The sequence below is a fragment of the Eurytemora carolleeae genome, unplaced genomic scaffold (assembly GCF_000591075.1).
Source record: "Eurytemora carolleeae unplaced genomic scaffold, Eaff_2.0 scaffold105, whole genome shotgun sequence".
In the NCBI taxonomy this organism is placed as follows: domain Eukaryota; kingdom Metazoa; phylum Arthropoda; class Copepoda; order Calanoida; family Temoridae; genus Eurytemora; species Eurytemora carolleeae.
In genome coordinates this window covers 1-19,851 of record NW_019396058.1, presented here as the reverse complement: position 1 = coordinate 19,851, position 19,851 = coordinate 1, and the positions used below count along the sequence as shown (strand labels likewise).

General features: G+C 33.2%; 1 protein-coding gene across 1 annotated transcript; it reads left to right on the top strand.

Moving 5' to 3' along the window:
- The first annotated feature begins 322 nt into the window (after positions 1–322).
- LOC111708058 (transient receptor potential protein) lies at positions 323–19,821 on the top strand. Its single transcript, XM_023481313.1, has 12 exons — positions 323–492; positions 1,647–1,791; positions 3,026–3,065; positions 5,945–6,015; positions 7,703–7,785; positions 9,226–9,371; positions 10,181–10,246; positions 11,254–11,354; positions 11,636–11,680; positions 16,130–16,244; positions 17,395–17,456; positions 19,679–19,821. Exons 2-12 carry the CDS (start codon positions 1,655–1,657, stop codon positions 19,761–19,763), a joined length of 951 nt encoding a protein of 316 aa, XP_023337081.1. The 5' UTR covers positions 323–492; positions 1,647–1,654; the 3' UTR covers positions 19,764–19,821.
- The last annotated feature ends 30 nt before the right edge of the window (positions 19,822–19,851 follow it).

Here is a 19,851-nt window from a genome sequence, read left to right as displayed (position 1 = left end):
AACAAACACAAAATGATATGTTAGACCGCATTTCAGAAAACATACTTTAACCCCCCCCCCCCCCAATTCAGATAGGCTCCCTGTCTGCATTTTCTATTTTCCGCCAACATTTCCATTTGAAAAGAGTTTCTTCCTCCATTTAGAATTCTATTCTTGAACACAAATTATCCTTGAAATACGCTTCTACTTCTTCTATAATTTTACAGATTCATATCGGGGTAATTATTCCCCCATCCTCTTTAGATTTCAGAATTTTTACATTTAACTTTTGATATTTTATTTTTGTTTAAAAACATTATACATATGTTGTATTTTCAGAAAAGATGAATGTTACGAGCCGAGAGGACTCCTGTTTTTTTATCTGCCATCAGCAGAACAGATAAACAATGGAATATGAAATTACGTTTAACATTGTAGAAACTATTTTTGGACGAGACAACCTTTAATCAGGACTCTCCAGTAAACAACAAACTTTTAGATTAAATTATAAAGGTAACTTAATCCATTAAGTACTTTGGCTCAGATTTAATATTCGTAAACCTCAGTCTTTAAACCATACACCCTCTATAAAGATTGATCTTCTAACCCTATACACTCTCTATAAAGATTGATCTTTCAACCCTTTAGCCCTCTATAAACATTGATCTTTAAACCGTATACGCCCTCTATAAAGCTTGATCTTTAAACCCTATACACCCTCTATAAATAATTATCTTTAAACCCTATAGGCCCTCTATAAAGCTTGATCTTTCAATCCTATAGGCCCTCTATAAAAATTTATCTTTAAACCCTATTCGCCCTCTATAAAGATTTATCTTTAAACCCTATGGACCCTCTATAAAGATTTAGTTTTAAATCCTTTACGTCCTCTATAAAGCTTGATCTTTAAACCCTGTACGCCTTCTATACAGATTTATCTTTAAACCCTATACGCCCTCTATAAAGATTGATCTTTAAACCCTATACGCCTTCTATAAAGATTTATCTTTAAACCCTATACGCCTTCTATACAGATTTATCTTTAAACTTTATAGACCCTCTATAAAGATTTATCTTTAAATTCTTTACGTCCTCTGTAAAACATTATCTTTAAACCCTGTACGCCCTCTATAAAGATTGATCTTTAAACCCTATTCACCCTATATAAGTAAGTCCGATTCACAATAGTACCCCTAAAACCTTAATCTGATAATCTAATGTGGAAGATATAATGTCGCTGCTATAGCTTGAAAAGAGTCGAAATTTGCTGATTTCTCCAGTTTCTGAAGTTTCTAAAGTAAGAAACGCACAATAAACAGTTTTTAGAAACAAAAACATAGAAGTCTAATTCATTCCTTATCAGACAAAGCTTTAAGAGTACCATTGTGTATTGGACATGCCACTTGGTTTCAATAGAACTTAGAAGGTCACTTGAAATTATGCTATACGTTTTAACGTACTTTACTAAAACCAATATTTCTTGATGTAAAAATGTGGTTATTGTGTAGAAGGAAAAAGATATTTTTATCATTCATTATAAAAACCTTAATACTTCTTGCAAATCAGGGGGAGTTACGAGATTGGGTAAAAAAGTGATATTCAGTTTTACTTCTAAAGTTTCGCACTTGTTGCTCCTGTAGTTGATCCTAATCCTAATTTCCCATTAGGCCTGATTATGCTCCGGGTTAGATCTAGAGAGGGAAGTATGCAGAGAAGTATACCTGGAAACATGAACTGCATGAACAACAATATTGAGTCTGGAGGGAGAGAAGATAAGGATCCTGTATCCAGAGATCATCATAATTCCTACAGGAATTCAATATACACGCCAAAATACAACTCAAATACACTAATATTTCTCTCACGTCAAACTAAAGTAAAATACTTCTCTTATTAATAAGGTATTAAGATGAACAACAATATTTTGAGTTAAAACTGGAAAATTTTTCTCTTCTCATATTTTTGCGTATAATCAAAACTTGAGAAGCAACGAGGTCACATAGTCGTACCACCTATAACCATAACTCTAAATATCATAGAGTATATTTAAAATTTGATGATGGTGATTGACCAAACCTGTGTAGAGTAAATCAAAATTACTCTAGAACATAGTTCTCCATTTTTATTGTGGTTTAAAGGATGGAACAAAAAGTATTCCATTCCTTGACACAAAACTGTACATTGAAGATGGAAAAATCACAACAGATCTCTACAGAAAACCCACAGATAGATGTAAGTACCTACTGTCATCATCTTGCCACCCAGCACATATTTCTAACAACATATCTTATTCACTTGGATACAGAATTGTACGAATTTGTAGCAAACCAGAACTTAGGGATGCAAAATTCTTAAAAATAAGGAATTTTCTTCTCAGCAGGGATTACAATTCATCAATTGTTGACTCTGCTATAGCTATAGAAAAACTTATCCGAGCCAGAATTCCAGATCCTCCTAGAATGAGGCCAAATAGGCTAATACCTGGTATGAAACCTTGTGGTTTAAATTGCCCAACTTGTCCCTACATAGAGCCTGGAACAGTTATACAATCCTCTAATACCAGTAAGAAGATTAAGATTAATGGAACTTGCAACTGTAAGACCAGAAATGAAGTTTACTGTATTACATGGGAGCAGTGTAAACTACAATATATAGTACAGAAAACAAGATCTTTATCCCTGAGATTAGGAGGTCTCCTAGGTAACCAACCATAAGGGAATTTTGAAAAACCTCCTTCATCCAAGGATCCTGAACCATGGTTCTCCAATGTTTCTGTATGATTGAGGAGATACAAGGCACTTGAGGATTAAATGAGATAGAAATTATAACTCGATCTGGTTTCTCCTTTTTCTCCACTTTCTTTAAAGCAACTTCTCAAGGTATAGATTCAGCTCGGGCTATAGCAGAGTCAACAATTGATGAACTGTAATCCGATGAGAAGAAAATCCCTAGAGTAAATATCTTAAAATGCAATCTCATGAGGTATAGAATTAAATGGCATGAAAATAAATTAATTATAAAAATTAAGAATATTGAAAATGATCAGGAAGAAACTGCAAAAAGGAGAGAAACCATTAAGCACACAGGTAGGGATGGGCAATAGCAAGATTCTTTTTACAGATACTTTTAATTTTTTAGATTTTAAAAGGTTTTACGACAATATGAGAAGGTTCCAACATTTTAAAACTTTATTCTGTAGAAGTTTTCTTTTATCAAACATGCAACTATGTTATCCTAGAAGAATATAAAAGGCAAAAACGATCGGTTTTGGGTTTTTAAAACGATAGTTTTTAATTCGTTATTGCCTTATATTTTCGCCTTGGATAACAAAGGAATTGAGTCTTTGCCACAAACTTAAATATTGAAACCTCTATATCTTTAGAACCCGATGTTGTAAACCTTAGATATTTCAAACTCAAATTATATGAGGTAACAGAATTCATAGTTTGAAATATCCAAGGTCTACAATATTTGGTTGCAAAGATATAGTGATTATAAAATCCAAGTTTGTGGCAACGACTCAATTCCTTTGCATGTTTGATAAAAGCAAACTTTTACAGAATACAATTGTAAATCGTCGGAACCTTCTCAGATTGTCGTAAAACCTTTTAAAAATTTAAAAAACATTAAAAGTTTCTGTAAAACGAATCCAGTTTTTGTCCATCGATTCATACAGCCTAAAGGTGACAATCATTCGCTCCGAACTAACGAGAAAGAGAAGCATTCGGTTTCTTTTATTTGAAATCAAACGTGTTTTCGTCTATAACTCAACAGTCTTTAGACTTTTTTAGACTTTTTATACTTTTTCATTCAAAATGTATATGCCAACAAAAAATATTTCAGATAAAAGGCTAAAAAATTATGTAAAAGGGGTCAAATTGTGATCGAAGGTCACAGTTTTCTGAAATATTGACAGAACCGTTAAATCCACGTCTATTATCCACAAAACAACTCATACAGTAAATCTACATCTCTTCTTTCCTTGCTAGATATTTTTAAAAGCTTATAACTATCATTAAATACATTTTGAAGTGTAAGTTAGAACTAATAGGTTGTCTTTTTCTAATTACTGTTTAGATTATGTTTTAAAATAATTTTACATAAGCTTTGAAAGCGAATGTCGTCGTAATTTTCTGTGACTCTCTATTCGAAGAGAAGCATGACCGATCCCAACAGTAATCTTGAAACCTTAATCTGATAAATTATGTGGAAGATAAGGTCGTTTTTCTGGCTTGAAAAGTGTTTAATTTTGAAAATTTCTCCATTTTTTCTGAAGCAAAAATTGCGCGAGTCACTGTTGCAAATAAATTTGACTTGAAAACCAACGGTTTTAAAACAATGGATATCTAGTTCATTCTTAATCAGAAAAAGCTTTCATGGGTACTGTCTGTCAATCGGAAATGCCACTCAAAATGGAGGGTCACATGAAATTACTTTTCCAGCCTCGTATGGTGTTTGAACTGAGATTGCAATATTGTAGAGAAAATGTTTAGGATTTATTTGAGTCATATAAAACGTTTTAAAGATCTATAACTACTGAGTTTGAGCACAAAGTCGACGTTTAAAATCATCAATCAATTTGGGTGGGTACGTTTTGAGAATCGTTTTTTTAATAATAAAATAACGACGACAAAAAATATAGTAAAAGTTCTATTGTAAACTAATTAGATGTTTAGGAACATAGTAATCAAAAAAAAATTGTTAATAAATCAAAGTTAGAATCAATTTTTCCGTTTTCATCATTATATTGAATTTCCTATTTTCTATGTATTTGTTCGCATATTTCTACAAGTTCTTCAAATGTCGAAAAATTCCAGAAAATCTGCAGAAAATCTTTGTAAATAATGTGAGATTATACAAACTAATAATTGAGCAAGATTACTTATTTTCGACGATAAGAGTTAATTTTTATTTTCTCAACCTGTTCCTAAGCAACTAACTGTTTACTGTAGAATTTTTGTTGACCTTTTAAAGGTTCTATATGTCTCAAATGAATCCTAACAAAATTCTCTATAACAAAACTGCAATCTCAGTTCAAACACCATACATTGCCGGTCACTCCCTTTAAGTTCCTTTTTCTTATAGAATTATAGTGCTCTAAAAAAACATTCCAAAATACTTTTTGTGTTCTGAGGTAAACATAACATAGATAGTATCGACATATAATACATATTACATATATCTGCATACAGCAGTAAATTCTATGCAAATCATTTATTTGCATCGTTTATGATAAAATTATATTGAGAACCAATAAAAATGACAATTACACTGACAACTCAGCCTGGACTAACCAGAGTGAGCAGCATTTGGTTTCTTCTATTTGAAATCAAACGTGTTTTGGTCTATAATTCAACAATCTTTAAACTTACGGATTTGTTTATCTTTTTCTTTTTCATTCAAAGTGCATATGCCGACAAAAAAGTATTTATGAAAAAATGCAAAAATAAATATGTTTAATGGGTCAAATTGTGATCGAAAGTCACAGCTTTCTAGAATATTGACAGAACCGTTAAATCCACGTGAACTATACAGTCGGACCCATTAAACTGTTGAAGAGGAAGACGAAAGTTGATATTATTTTACCAGTAGCTTACAAGTCAACTTGATATATGGAGTACTGTACGTTGAAATTACTAAATTACTTTTCATGCTGATTGGACTTTTTAAAATCATAACTTAAGCCTTACAGTCGTCTTAACATCGCACAGTTTTTGTATGCCAACGTTTTGTTTATGATTTACCCTTTATTTCCAGTGAAACTGAGCAATTGCCACAAATTCTGATTTTTAAATCCTTATATCTTTGCAACCCGATGATGATGATGATGATGAATTCTCTAGTTCAATTAGTCTCAGTTTAAAATATGAAAAATGTGTTAACCATCAGGTTGCAAAGATATAGGGATTAGAACATTTGAGTTTGCGTCAAAAACTAAATTCCTTTATTTTAACTCCATGAACAGGAGAAGAGGTTTATGCTGTGCTCGGAGCGGGGAGACTGTGCTTCTGTTCGGAAAATGATAGAACTCTACAAGTAGGATACTGGATTCTAATAGGGAGGGAGGGATACCTTATTAATACTGGATTCTAATAGGGAGGGAGGGATACCTGATTAATACTGGATTCTTATAGGGAGGGAGGAGGGATACCTGATTAATACTGGATTCTAATAGGGAGGGAGGGATACCTGATTAATACTGGATTCTAATAGGGAGGGAGGGATACCTGATTAATACTGGATTCTAATAGGGAGGGAGGGATACCTGATTAATACTGGATTCTAATAGGGAGGGAGGGATACCTGATTAATACTGGATTCTAATAGGGAGGGAGGGATACATGATTAATACTGGATTCTAATAGGGAGGGAGGGATCCTGATTAATAGTGGATTCTAATAGAAAGGGAGGAATACCTGATTAATACTAGATTCTAATAGGGAGGGAGGGATACCTGATTAATACTGGATTCTATTATTGAAGAGGAAAACGCCTTATTCTAGAAGGAAGGGGGGTTGGGATACTGGATTCCAGTTTTGGGGTGGGCAAAAAGGGTTCTATGGGTTCTAGTAGGATGGTAGGGATATAATGGATTCTAGTAGGGAGGAGGGTTGGGATACTGGATTCTAGTTTGGGGGTGGGCAAAGTGGGTTCTAGTAGGATGGTAGGGATATAATGGATTCTAGTTTAAAAAGGGGAGATACTGCATTTTAGTATTGAAGGGTGGGTGGATATCGGATTTTGGATTTTTGTAAGGGAGTATTAGGAGAATTCTGAATTTTTTTCTTGAAGAGGAGAGGGAGGGGGAATTAATGGGCTAATCATAAAAAAGAATGGTTGGATGTTGTATACTAATTTGAAAATAGGAGGAAACCAATTTTTAGTTAGGAGGTGGGGAGGGTAGCAGGGGGGTTACTAGATTATTGTATTATTGTTTATATAGAATTGTAAAAGAATATGTGTATAAAAGTTATGTAAATCTTCAATTAAGAATAAAGTCTAATATATGATACCTTTTCCAGGGACAATTAATCCAAAAAATGATGCTAAAGCGATTTCTCCGTTTTATTATTTAAGACGATTAGACGTAAATAAATACGGATTTTCATAGTATTTTCTTCTGAAGAACTAATGAGGCTTAGGGAAAGGACAAGGGGGGGGCTAATTTGTTAAAGTTAAACATGGTAGTCGAGCTGAAAGTGCAGTATTGTATAGAAAACCTTTAAAATTCATTTGATACCAATTTGAGACATTTTTACGGTGTACTATTTTTAAATAAAAGCGTAAAGTCTAATTTGCCATTTGGGAACATATTTCTTAAAAAAGAAATTATCGATGAAAGCCATAGTATAAATATGAAAATGAATATGAAATAATCGATTCTACGGTTCATTGATATCAAATGAATACTAAAGTTTTTCTCTACAATATTACACTTTCAGCTCAACTACCATGTCTAGCAAATCACTCCCTTTAATTTTAAAGGCTAATTAAACCAAATTCGTTAAAATACATACTTTTTTATTCAGGTTAACTAGCAATTTTTGACTCACCCTGCTTTATATTAAAACGAGGAATAGAGGGGGGGGGGGGGGGGTATACTTTTCATATTTCGAAATCTGTAGAATATTTATATAGTAAACATAGATATACTATGCAATGTATAGCATATATATATGTATATATATATATATATATTATAAATTCTTATATTTATATTCAGGAGTAGAGATGACTTTAATATAAACTGTATGGATCCCTTGGGACGCACTGCGCTCTCTATAGCAATTATAAATGAAAATCCAGGTTTAGAACTTTCTAGTTTTAAAAGATGAATTAAAAGCAGACTCGATTGGTAAAGGGGATTTTCAGCTGAAAAACAACGGCATATTACATGATTTTGTTTAAAAAAGACAGAATATTCTGGGATTATTATACAATTATTTACGGAAACGTTTGCCTAACTATAAAAAAATCTCCGCCCTGTTTGTATTCAAAAAGCGACTGCCTAATAAAAAGAGCTGGCCCAGCTTTTTTCGATTTAAATTACGCCAGTCGATATGTTTATCAAAAGGCGCGCTGGGTTCACTATAAACTGGGTTCAGTAAAGTGCTGGTATTCTTACGTCATAAGTGTCAGCTCTGTTTTTGTGTCCGACAAAATTATTAATAATAGTGATAAAGTTAGACTAAGTGCTTATCTTACAGTGAAATAAGTGCAATATTATGTGTTCTTCATTTTCTTATTGAATCTCGGAAAACATGTCAACTAGTGTGAGAATGTTTCGTTTTCCTTGTTATATTTGACACTTGTGACGTCGTGTATAATTGCCACCTATTGTACTTGATAATCTATTTGGGTACTAGTAAATGTGTATTCAGTTCGATTCCACTTGACCGGGTAATTCCTTGTACTGGTTCGGATTATGCAACTATGGGTCCCATAAAAATAAATTATTCCAACTGGCGCAGAGGTATATCTGGTTTAAATATTCAAACTGGTTCAAATTTTGTATAAATTTTAAAATGCACTGCAAGGTTTTGAATTTAAAGCATTATTCGAATTTGTCTATCTATAATCTATATATTGGTAAAATATCATTGTTTTTTTTCAGAAATTAATTAAAAATAATATTGATATTCTGTTCCAAAGTTTTATAAAAAATTTTGTTAAGAATTTTAATATTTTTTTAAAAATGAGCAGATTCTGCGATATTTTTATTGTTCTGATGTACAATGTATGAATCACGCCAAGCTAAAGTAAATTGCACGTGAGATTGAATTTAAGTTTTAAATCTTGACTCTTTTTGTTGAAGATTTATTGAAAGAACAAATAAGTTTTTAATTTCTAATTTGTTAGTAGCCGGATAAAGGAATTGAGTCTTTGTCACAAACTCTGATTTTCTAATCACTATATCTTTGGAACCAAATGTTGCAGACCTTAGATATTTCAAATTATGAATTCTATTAGATCAAATAGTCTGAGTTTAAAATATCAAAGGTTTACAAAATCGGGTTCTAAAGATATTGAGGGTTAAATATTCGATTTTGTTCCAAAGACTCAATTCCTCTTATTCATCTTATACTTGTGCGTTGAATCAAAACTAGATGAGCTACGATGTCGTACAAACTTTGTAGCATAAATTTGACCTTCTCCCTCCTGTCTATAGCGTGCAGTGGAAGATAAATGTTAGTATGGAGAAAATGAGCTTTTTCGATTAGATATAATCCAAATTTCCAAATTTAGAATTGATGGAAATCCTGCTGGAGAACGAGATCAAGACCTATGACAGTCTTCTCCTGGCCATAGAGGAGGAGTATGTTGATGGTCTAGAGATCCTTCTAGAACACGAGGAGAGAATATGGAAACCAGGGACTCCACATTCATGGGAGGTTAGTTCAGCCGTTTTGGGGAATTTAACTTAAAGGGAGTGTTCGCGAAAAATAATCTCTTTTCATCGCTTCTAATCTTAGTTCTATCTGTTGCGTCTATAAGAAGAAAATTTTTAGAAACGAATTACACAAATTCAGAAAGTTGAAATATAGAACTTGGATCATGAAAGAATCAATTTTATTTTTTATTCGTTTTGTATACAATGCACTTAAAACGCCAAAATAGTTTGCCGCTAGATGTCATTGATCACGATGCTTTAATTGATTACACGTGTATTGTATATAAAACAAATAACAAATATTATGAAATATTAACCATATACGAATGCGTCGAACGTCGAACGTTCTTCAGTATAAGTCGTTTTTTTTCTACTTATAGACGCAACAGATAGAAGTAAGATTAGTAGCGATCAAAAGCGATTATTTTTCGCCGTAAGCCTATACCCCCTTTAATTTTTCGCGAACACTCCCTTTAATTTCAAGTGACCTTTCATTTAAAAGAATGGAATGCTCCGTCTACAAGCCCTACAGTAACTTTGAAAAATGATTATTTCAGTTGTTGGATTCTCAATAAAAATTACTTACAAATAGAGGAAATTTTCGGAGTTCAAGCTAAAAAACCGACAATATGTTCCTCAATATTTATTAGAAGGTTAAAAGAGCATTATTTTAAAAGTTCCTTTTTATATAGAGAGTCACTAAAAGTTACAAGGACAGTCCCTTTCCCTCTCCGATGATTCCTCAGTGCCACAATTTTTTTTACATTTTTAATTTTAAAATTCTGATTCTAATTAAAGACGACATTTTAGGCTGTTGATCCAGTTTACTCTTCATATACTCCTGATATAACACCATTAATTCTAGCAGCTCATAAGGTAGTAATTCTAGTTTTTACAGATACAAGTAAATTGTCTCATATCACTATAATCTTCATAGAAGGGGCTGATTCATTTGGTGTACTGTCCCAATTTTGCCTGATATAGTCTGTATCTGTACTGTACAGCTTGCTCTATGTGCTTGAAATTCGGCCCGGTACTTAAGTTCTCTTGAATATCACGTGGTCACCGTATCCGAAAGGGATGACTTAGGTTGAAGAATCAAACACTATAAATCCCTTAAATTTAAAAGTTGTCACAATGTATATCAAGATCAAGCGTTGTAGATATATTAGCGCTATATTATTTAAACGTAATAAAACATTTTAAATGTCATTTTGTACTTTATAGCTGAAAAATCTGTAAGCTGCCTATACATCGAATTTGCAAACTTGCGCCTTGCAATTTAGTTAAGCCTAACTTTATGTACATCAATATACTGTACACAGACATATCCTTGTTGTGCAATTCAACACACTCGTCTTTCTATTAGTTTCCATTCATGAACTACGTAGAATTTGAAAATATTTTAATTCTAGTTTTGAATTGTTATATTTGGTCCGGAGAAATTTGACAAGTGAAGATTTAAAATATAAAGTTTGTTTACAGAATACAAATATGTGGCACTTGCAACAATAACAGGACAAAGAAAGGGGGGGAAGGTNGATGGAGGAGGAGGCAATATTTCATATTCTTGAAAGGTTTGAGTGGCATATCTTTCATCACTTTGCAATTTTGATTATCATGCTTGGATAAAAAAATCCATTATTCCACTTTATTCAAGATAGTGTTTACATTGTATACACAGATTACCGCTAAAGTGAAAAATTCGGAGCGTTTCGTGAAATTATTCCAAGTTATCTATCTCGGGTTTTCAATAAATTTTTGAGGATTGTTAAAATTTGCATTATTAAATAATTGGATGAACATAATAAAAAACATCCAACACTCCATCTAACACTCTAACTAGAAATGAATTTGTAAACATCTAAAAATATTTTTTGTAGAATAATTATGAAATAATCCGTATTCTGCTGGACCAAGGAGCTAGTCTTCCCCACCCTCACAACATCAAGTGCAGCTGTCAACCTTGTATAAAGTTTCTCAGGAACATTATGTTAATAAATATCATCTTTCTTTTAAATATGATTTTTGATTGTGATGTTCCTTCAGTTTCTCTAAAAATCTTTCAACAATTTTTTCTCAAAATCCACAAATCAGAATTGGACTTGTGAAAGGTGTTTGCCAGAGTAAGATTTCTATTAAAATAAATAAAATTTATAATTTCAGTTTAAACTAATTCTTAAAAATTCAAGTGTATTTTAAAGAAATTTATAAAAATTAAATTTTTAAGAAAATTTAATAAACATGATATTTGTGTTAATTTAGTGAAGATTCTCTGCGCTACTCTCTCTCTAGACTCAACGCTTACAGGAAACAAATCCGTTAATAGAGCTTAACACAGGGAAGAAGGGTTGGAGATAGAGAGCATCAGGTTAGGGTTGGAGATAGGGAGCAGGGTAGGGTTGGAGATAGGGAGCAGGGTAGGGTTGGATATAGGGAGCAGGGTAGGTTTGGAGATAGGGAGCAGGGTAGGTTTGGAGATAGGGAGAAGGGCAGGATTGGAGATAGGGAGTAGGGTAGGTTTGGAGATAGGGAGTAGGGTAGGATTGGAGATAGGGAGCAGGTTAGGATCGGATAGAGGGAGTAGGATATAGGACATAGGGAAGAAGGGTTGGAGTTAGAGAGCAGATTGGGGTTAGAGATAGAAAGCAAGTTAGGGTTAGAGACAGGGAGCAGGTTAGGGTTGGAAATAGGGAGCAGGAGAGGATTTGAGATAGGAAGTAGGGGTTGGTTGGAGATAGGGAGGAGGTAAGGGCCGGAGAAAGGGAGTAGGGTAGTTTGGAGATAGGGAGTAGGGTAGGGTTGGAGATAGGGAGCAGGGTAGGTTTGGAGATAGGGAGTAGGGTAGGTTTGGAGATAGGGAGTATGGTAGGTTTGGAGATAGGGAGTAGGGTAGGTTTGGAGACAGGGAGTAGGGTAGGGTTGGAGATAGGGAGTAGGATAGGGTTGGAGATAAGGAGCAGGGTAGGTTTGGAGATAGGGAGTAGGGTAGGTTTGGAGATAGGGAGTAGGGTAGGGTTGGAGATAGGGAGCAGGGTAGGTTTGGAGACAGGGAGTAGGGTAGGGTTGGAGATAGGGAGCAGGGCAGATTTGGAGATAGGGAGTAGGGTAGGGTTGGAGATAGGGAGAAGGGTAGGGTTGGAGATAGGGAGCAGGGTAGGTTTGGAGATAGGGAGTAGGGTAGGGTTGGAGATAGGGAGCAGGGTAGATTTGGAGACAGGGAGTAGGGTAGGGTTGGAGATAGGGAGTAGGGTAGGTTTGGAGACAGGGAGTAGGGTAGGGTTGGAGATAGGGAGCAGGGTAGGGTTCGATTTTGTAGTAGTTTTCTGTGAGTAGTTGGATGAAAAATGGAACGAAGGGTTAGATCAAGGCTTCAGCTAGTTCCTTGGAAGGCTGTCTTATAGACCCATTACTTTATGATCTTTGTAACTTGGGGAATGGGGAACCTTTCTGTGGAGAAGGAGGGGGGGACTCCTCCTCCTCATATTCCTTTCCTGATCTGCCATCCCATTCCTTCTATCTTCTTTCATTTTTGAATCCGTCCTTTATCATACATCCCAACAGAAAGTGTAAATAAAATTGTACCGATAAATAGCGATATTGATTCTGAATCAACTTATATCATAACCATTAAATATTTCACAAACCCACCCTTTAAAAAAAATTTTAAAGGTTCCTCCACTGAAAACCTCTATTTATTTTACTGTTAAAACCGATGTATATCAGTTTTTCTTACTATTCTATGTGTTAGCTGTATATAAATTCTAAACAAACTGATTTACTCTGCTAACTTTATATTTTGTAAGTTGCACAACTAATTTAGCAAATACTAACTTTTAGATAAAAATACAATCTAAAAAACTGTAACTATACATTATGAACAGGAAATTCAGAGACAACAAAATAATTTTTGTAATGTCGCTCTTCGACAGTTTCAAACTTATTCATGATCAAATACTTATATTTTGTGTTTTAATAAAACCAACATGGCGTATCCTGTTCCTTGAGAGGGGGGGGGGGCATGTGATCATGAGCCCCGCGATAATTTGTTTGAACCCAGGGAGTTAGCAGAACCTTGTTCCAACTCCACAGAATCCTGTTCAAACCCCGTCAAAGACTGTTCAAGAATAATCTTTTAATGATAATTGACTCTAAAAAGAAAAAATTCAACAATGTAAACGTTTGGAAGAAAAATCAGAGCTTAAAAACTCTTTTTTCAGTGAAAAATATTTATTCTGGTACATTCTTGAAAACAAACTTTTATTCTGCCACGTTCTTGTAAACAACCTTTTTTTCTGCTACATTCTTGTAAACATACTTTTATTCTGCTACATTCTTGTAAACATACTTGTATTCCGCTACATTCTTGTAAACAAACTTTTATTCTGCTACATTCTTGTAAACACACTTGTTTTCTGCTACATTCTTGTAAACAAACTTTTATTCTCCTACATTCTTGTAAATATACTTGTATTCTGCAACATTCTTGTAAACAAACTTTTATTCTGTTACATTCTTGTAAACATACTTGTATTCTGCTACATTCTTGTAAACATTCTTTTATTCTGCTAAATTCTTGAAGAAAACTTTTATTCTGCTAAAATCTTTAAACAAACTTTTATTCTGCTACATGCTTGTAAACAAACTTTTATTCTGCTACATTCTTGTAAACATGCATTTATTCTGCTACATTCTTGAAAAAAACTTTTATTCTTATACATGCTTGTTAACAAACTTTTATTCTGTTAAATTCTTGTAAATTAACTTTTATTCTACCACATTCTTGTAAACAAACCAATATTCTGCTACATTCTTAAAAACAAACTTGCATTCTGCTATGTTCTTGTAAACAAACTTTTTTTTCTGCTACATTCTTGTAAACAAATCTCTTTTTTCTTTTACATTTTTGTAATTAAACGTTCATTTTGCTACATTCTTGAAAACAAACTTTTATTCTGGTACATTCTAGTAACAAATTTTTATTCTACTACATTCTTGTAAACACACATGTTTTTGTCACATTCTTGTAAACAAATTATTATTCTTCTACATTCTTGCAAAACAAACTTTTATTCTGCTACATTCTTGTAAACAAAATGCTTGAGTTCCAAGACGTATTGGGTTTAAGAAGAATTCTTTGCAGCACAAATATTAAGTTTGGCACAAAACATTTATTACACAAAACCAATAAGTTTTTCTCAAACAACATTCCTTAAAAAACTGGTTTTCTGGTAGAATGTAACACTTTTCGTTGAACCCTGCTAATCTAAATACTTATTTATGCAGGTTTATGATAAAACCAGCTCTTTACAAAAGAACTTACTCGCAGAAAAATTGATAAATAAAATACTTATTTTTCCTTTGCCTGTAAACTGTTTTATACTGTTAAAAGGTATATCGTATGAATTAAAGTGTTTATACATCTCACTAATTCAGGCATACATATATGCAAATATTTAGATGTAATACACATAAGCAAATATTTAGATGTAATACACATATGCAAATATTAAGATATTATCATGAGTTGCATCTGACTAAGCAAAAACACAAATTCCTAATATTTTCTTGAGGGCATTCGTCTCACCCCCTCCCCCCTCCCAGGGGGGGGGGACGTCTTCCAAGCCCCCATCTCTTATATCAAGAGATTTTCCTTCCAATTTTTCCTTTTCAATTTTCTTTTTCTTCTTGCTTCTTGTTTCTTGATTCTACACTTTGAGGCCTCTCCAAATAGTTCTTTTGACATTGAGTTGTGGAGCAGGTATGAGAGACATTAGGAGGTTTGTAGGAGGAAGGGTATAAGGAATTGCTCCCATGTTGTCTTTTGTGTTACAGTCTTTTCAACTAAGGGGAATTTTAAGGAAGACCATAACATCACCCCATATGCAAAATGGGGAGTTAAACGCCTTAAAGTCCTATTGAGAGGAATCTTTCAGCTAGTATAAGATAAAAAAGCTTAAAAATTACTTAATATTAAAGGAACCGTTCAGGTAATGGTAAACTAATTAGACTATTAGCTATTCATTAGTATTAATATCTTACTTTTCAGTAACAACAGTCTCAGGCCACAGTTGTCTTTGAAAAGTAAGACTAATACCAATGAATAGCTAATAGTCTATTTAGTTTACCCTAAAATTACCCGAGTAAGTGAACGGTCCCTTAAGAAAATTATTTTCTTCTTCCGGAAGAATTGTTAGACAAGATTGGGTCTTTGATGTTTGTTCTTTGAGAACCTGAATCTAATTTAAACCTGTTGAAATGTGAACCATTCCTATATTGAAAAAACTCCGACCACAATGAATCAATCTTTTCATAGTTTTTTTTTTACATATTTCTGCTTTTGTATACTTTCACAAAACAATTATTTGTTTCCTTTTATCACATTAAGTACATTCAAGTTTTTAATTTTTCCAATTTTTATGCACAGTGACACAAGTTAAAATGAGTTAGTCAGATAAAATCAAAGACCGAGGCGAAGCATCACTTCAAAGTTCGGCCCGGTCTTGAAAATTAATGCAACGTTTCATAGCAGTCTAAATTTATGTAGATACTTATCGCCCCAAATTTATAAATTTTTACACCAAATGCTAAATTTGGGTTCAAGACGTGAAGTCCAGTACAGTACAGTAGATCAATCTAGATTTTCTTCTCAAATTTTTATATCTAACAGTAGATAAATATCAGAGGTTTGGATAAGTTGAGTAAAAAGGGTTTTATTAGATGGGTTCAATGTTCTTAGAATAGGATTGTGTTGTTCAGAGCTCTCTCCAGTCCATCCTTGATCTCACTAACCAGTCAGGATCCTATACTCACTGCTTTCAAACTATCCACTCAACTCAGAAACCTGGCAAAGATGGAAGCTCAGTTCTGTCAGGTAACTCAGAAGCTTAGTTCTGCCAGGTAACTCAGAAGCTCAGTTCTGTCAGGTAACTCAGGAGCTCAGTTCTGTCAGGTAACTCAGGAGCTCAGTTCTGTCAGGTAACTCAGGAGCTCAGTTCTGTCATGTAACTCAGAAGCTCAGTTCTGTCATGTAACTCAGAAGCTCAGTTCTGTCAGGTAACTCAGAGGCTTAGTTCTGCCCGCTAATTTAGAATTTTAGTTCTGTAAAGCAACTAAGAAGTTCAGTTCTGTCCGCAAACTCAGAATCTCAGTTCTGTCAGGTAACTCAGAGGCTCGGGTTTTCAGGTAACTCATAAACTCAGTTCTGCCAGGTAACTCAGAAACTCAGTTCTGTCATGTAACTCAGAAACTCTTTTCTGTTATTTAACTTAGAAGCTCAGTTCTGTCAGGTAACTCAGAAACTCAATTCTGTCATGTAACTCAGAAACTCAGTTCTGTCATATAACTCAGAAACTCAGTTTTCTGTTATTTAACTTAGAAGCTCAGTTCTGTCAGGTAACTCAGAAACTCAATTCTGTCATGTAACTCAGAAACTCAGTTCTGTCATATAACTCAGAAACTCAGTTCTGTTATTTAACTCAGAAGCTCAGGTCTGTCATGTAACTCAGAAACTCAGTTCTGTCATGTAACTCAGAAACTCAGTTCTGTCATATAACTCAGAAACTCAGGTCTGTCATGTAACTCAGAAACTCAGGTCTGTCATATTACTCAGAAACTCAGTTCTGTCAGGTAACTCAGAAGCTCAGTTCTTTACAGGGACTGTATAATGTAAACGTGGTGTTTAAATGACATTTAAGAAAAAGAGTGATATGTCCGGTTCACAACGGTGCCTTAAAAACAAGGAAGATAAAGCCGTTTTTGCTATTTAAAATGTGTCACTAAAAAAATATTCATCCTTGATCAGACAAAGCTGAATTGGTACCGGTGTGAACCGAACATGATACTTTATAAATAAAGAGTCACTTGAAACCAGGTGTACAATCCCTTTTTGGGTAACTTAGAAGCTAAAAGTTGTCGAATATCTCATTATGTATGATATGTAATGTATGATATGTTTACGATAATATGGCAAAACTATTTTTGATTTTATTTGAACCGATTCTTTGAAAAATAAATTTATTAAGGAATATACCTCATTACGTGAACAAGTACAAAGCTTCGCAACCTCATTATTGGACCATGCCAGGTATACTTTGAAGATATTTGGACCAAACAAGATATTTGGACCAAACTAGATATTTGGACCAAACCAGATATTTGGACCAAATTAGATATTTGGACCAAACAAGATATTTGGACCAAACTAGATATTTGAACCAAACTAGATATTTGGACCAAACTAGATTAATGTTTGGACAAAAATAGTTATTTGAACCAAACTAGATTTTTGGACCAAACTAGATCTTTGGACCAAACTAGAAATTTGGACCAAACTAGATCTTTGGACCAAACTAGATATTTGGACCAAACTAGATATTTGTACAAACTCCCTATATTTAGGACCTTGTCTATAGTGATATTTTGATTGAATCAGGTTTAGGGATGTAAATCTACAGTTAAAACGTTGCATTCCCAGAAGGGAAATAGTATTGAGGTTTCTGTAATTCTGCATTTTGTAATCTTGTCTTTTGTAATTTCATCTTTCGTAATCTTATATTTTGTAATCTTATCTTTTGTAATCTTGTCTTTTGTAATCTTGTCTATTGTAATTTCATCTTTCGTAATCTTATATTTTGTAATCTTATCTTTGTATTCTTATCTTTTGTAATCTTATCTTTTGTAATCTTATATTTTGTAATCTTATCTTTCGTATTCTTGTCTTTTGTAATTTCATCTTTCTTAATCTTATATTTTGTAATCTTATCTTTGTATTCTTATCTTTTGTAATTTTATCTTTTGTAATTTTATCTTTTTTAATCTTATCTTTTGTAATTTTATCTTTTGTAATCTTATCTTTTGTAATCTTATCTTTCGTAATCTTGTTTTTTGTAATTTCATCTTTTTATCTTTTGTAATTTTATCTTTTGTAATCTTATCTTTTGTAATCTTATCTTTCGTAATCTTGTCTTTTGTGATTTTATCTTTAGTAATTCTAACTTATTATCAAACCTTCAGAATTACCCATCCTTGCGATTTTTGAAGAGCGAGTTTGCGATCTTATGTAGCAATTATAGAACACAAAAAAAAAACGTTTTATACGGATCAAATGAATCCTGCTACTATACTTTATAAGATTGCACTCTACCTTTAAGAAGCAACATTTTTAAAGAAAAAGAGAAATATATGGTAAAGAAAGAAAACACAACTTTCACCTTTTTATCAGAAATAAACATCAAAACTTACACTTTCAAATCACAAAGTTCTATGAGACGTTTCTTCTAAAAAGACATGATAAATCTTGCGATAATACTGCACTCTCAGTTCAACTATCATACAAAGCCAGTCATTTCCTTTAAGAGACAAACATAGAAAAGCAAAAGAGAATTATATGGTAAAGAAAGAAAAAACAACTTTCACCTATTAATCAGAAAAAACATCAAAAATTTCAATTTGAAATGAAAACTTACACTTTCAAATTACAAACTTATTTGAGAAATTTTATCACTAAAAGACATGATAAATCTGCCAACCCATTAAATTAATCATTTACTTATTATGCTTGGATAAACACATTGTTCTCTGATCTCCTTGTTTACTAATCTCAACTAAATACGTTAAACAAAGTTTGTTTGAATTCGCAAAGAGATGGTTAAAGGGACTGTTAAGATAACATGAAAGGGGTATAGGCTGAAGCCTAAAAATTTAGGAGTTGATTGTAACCAATATTAGTTCTATCTGATGTCCCTGTCTCGAGAAATTGTGTTAAAGTCATACCAAGACTCAAATATATGTGATATGAAACTGTTTATGAATCAAAGTTTCAAACAGATATTATTCTGCAAATACGGAACAAATCTGAAAGTTAGGATAACCCAGAGAGGCCTAAATATTTTAGGTACGCTTCTATCATAATTTGATTATAGTACTTATTCATATAATTGATAATATAATTGTTATGTCTGTATCATGTGACAATAATTTCCACCAATAGCATTGTAGTATCTAGTCATGTGGCTCTGTTGTCCATATTAAGTATATATGAGTTTTTGTATAACTTTGACAACGTTTTACATCAATTTCTCGAGACAGGGACATCATAAAGAACTAATATTGGCTAAGACCGACTACTGAAAGTGTTAAGCTTCAGCTTATACCCCTTTTATTTTATCTTAACACTCCCTTTAAACATACAAACCAGCAGACGGACACACCAAGAACCCAACTGTATAAATATAATGTCTCTTATTCAGCCTCAGGCCATGAAAATTTTGAAAGATATTTTATTTAAAATTTTATTTTTTAATTTAGGAGTTCGTATGAACTAGAAGTGATTTTAAACTTTAACGGAGAACAAACAACCTGGACTCCCGGACACCATCAAACCCTAGGTTAATTTTATTAAATCAGAGGCCGAGTTTAAAGAATTTAAACCGCGTCACTGAACCCCCCAAAACCGGTTCCAATTTAGCGCTGGCTCAAAT

Excerpts from the sequence above, each read along its gene's own strand:
- LOC111708058 (XM_023481313.1), top strand. The coding sequence starts at position 1,655 with ATGCTCCGGGTTAGATCTAGAGAGGGAAGTATGCAGAGAAGTATACCT. Across the intron at positions 1,792-3,025 it reads GATCATCATAATTCCTACAG|GAAGAAACTGCAAAAAGGAG; the intron begins GAATTCAATATA and ends GAAAATGATCAG. Across the intron at positions 11,681-16,129 it reads TCTAGACTCAACGCTTACAG|AGCTCTCTCCAGTCCATCCT; the intron begins GAAACAAATCCG and ends TGTGTTGTTCAG.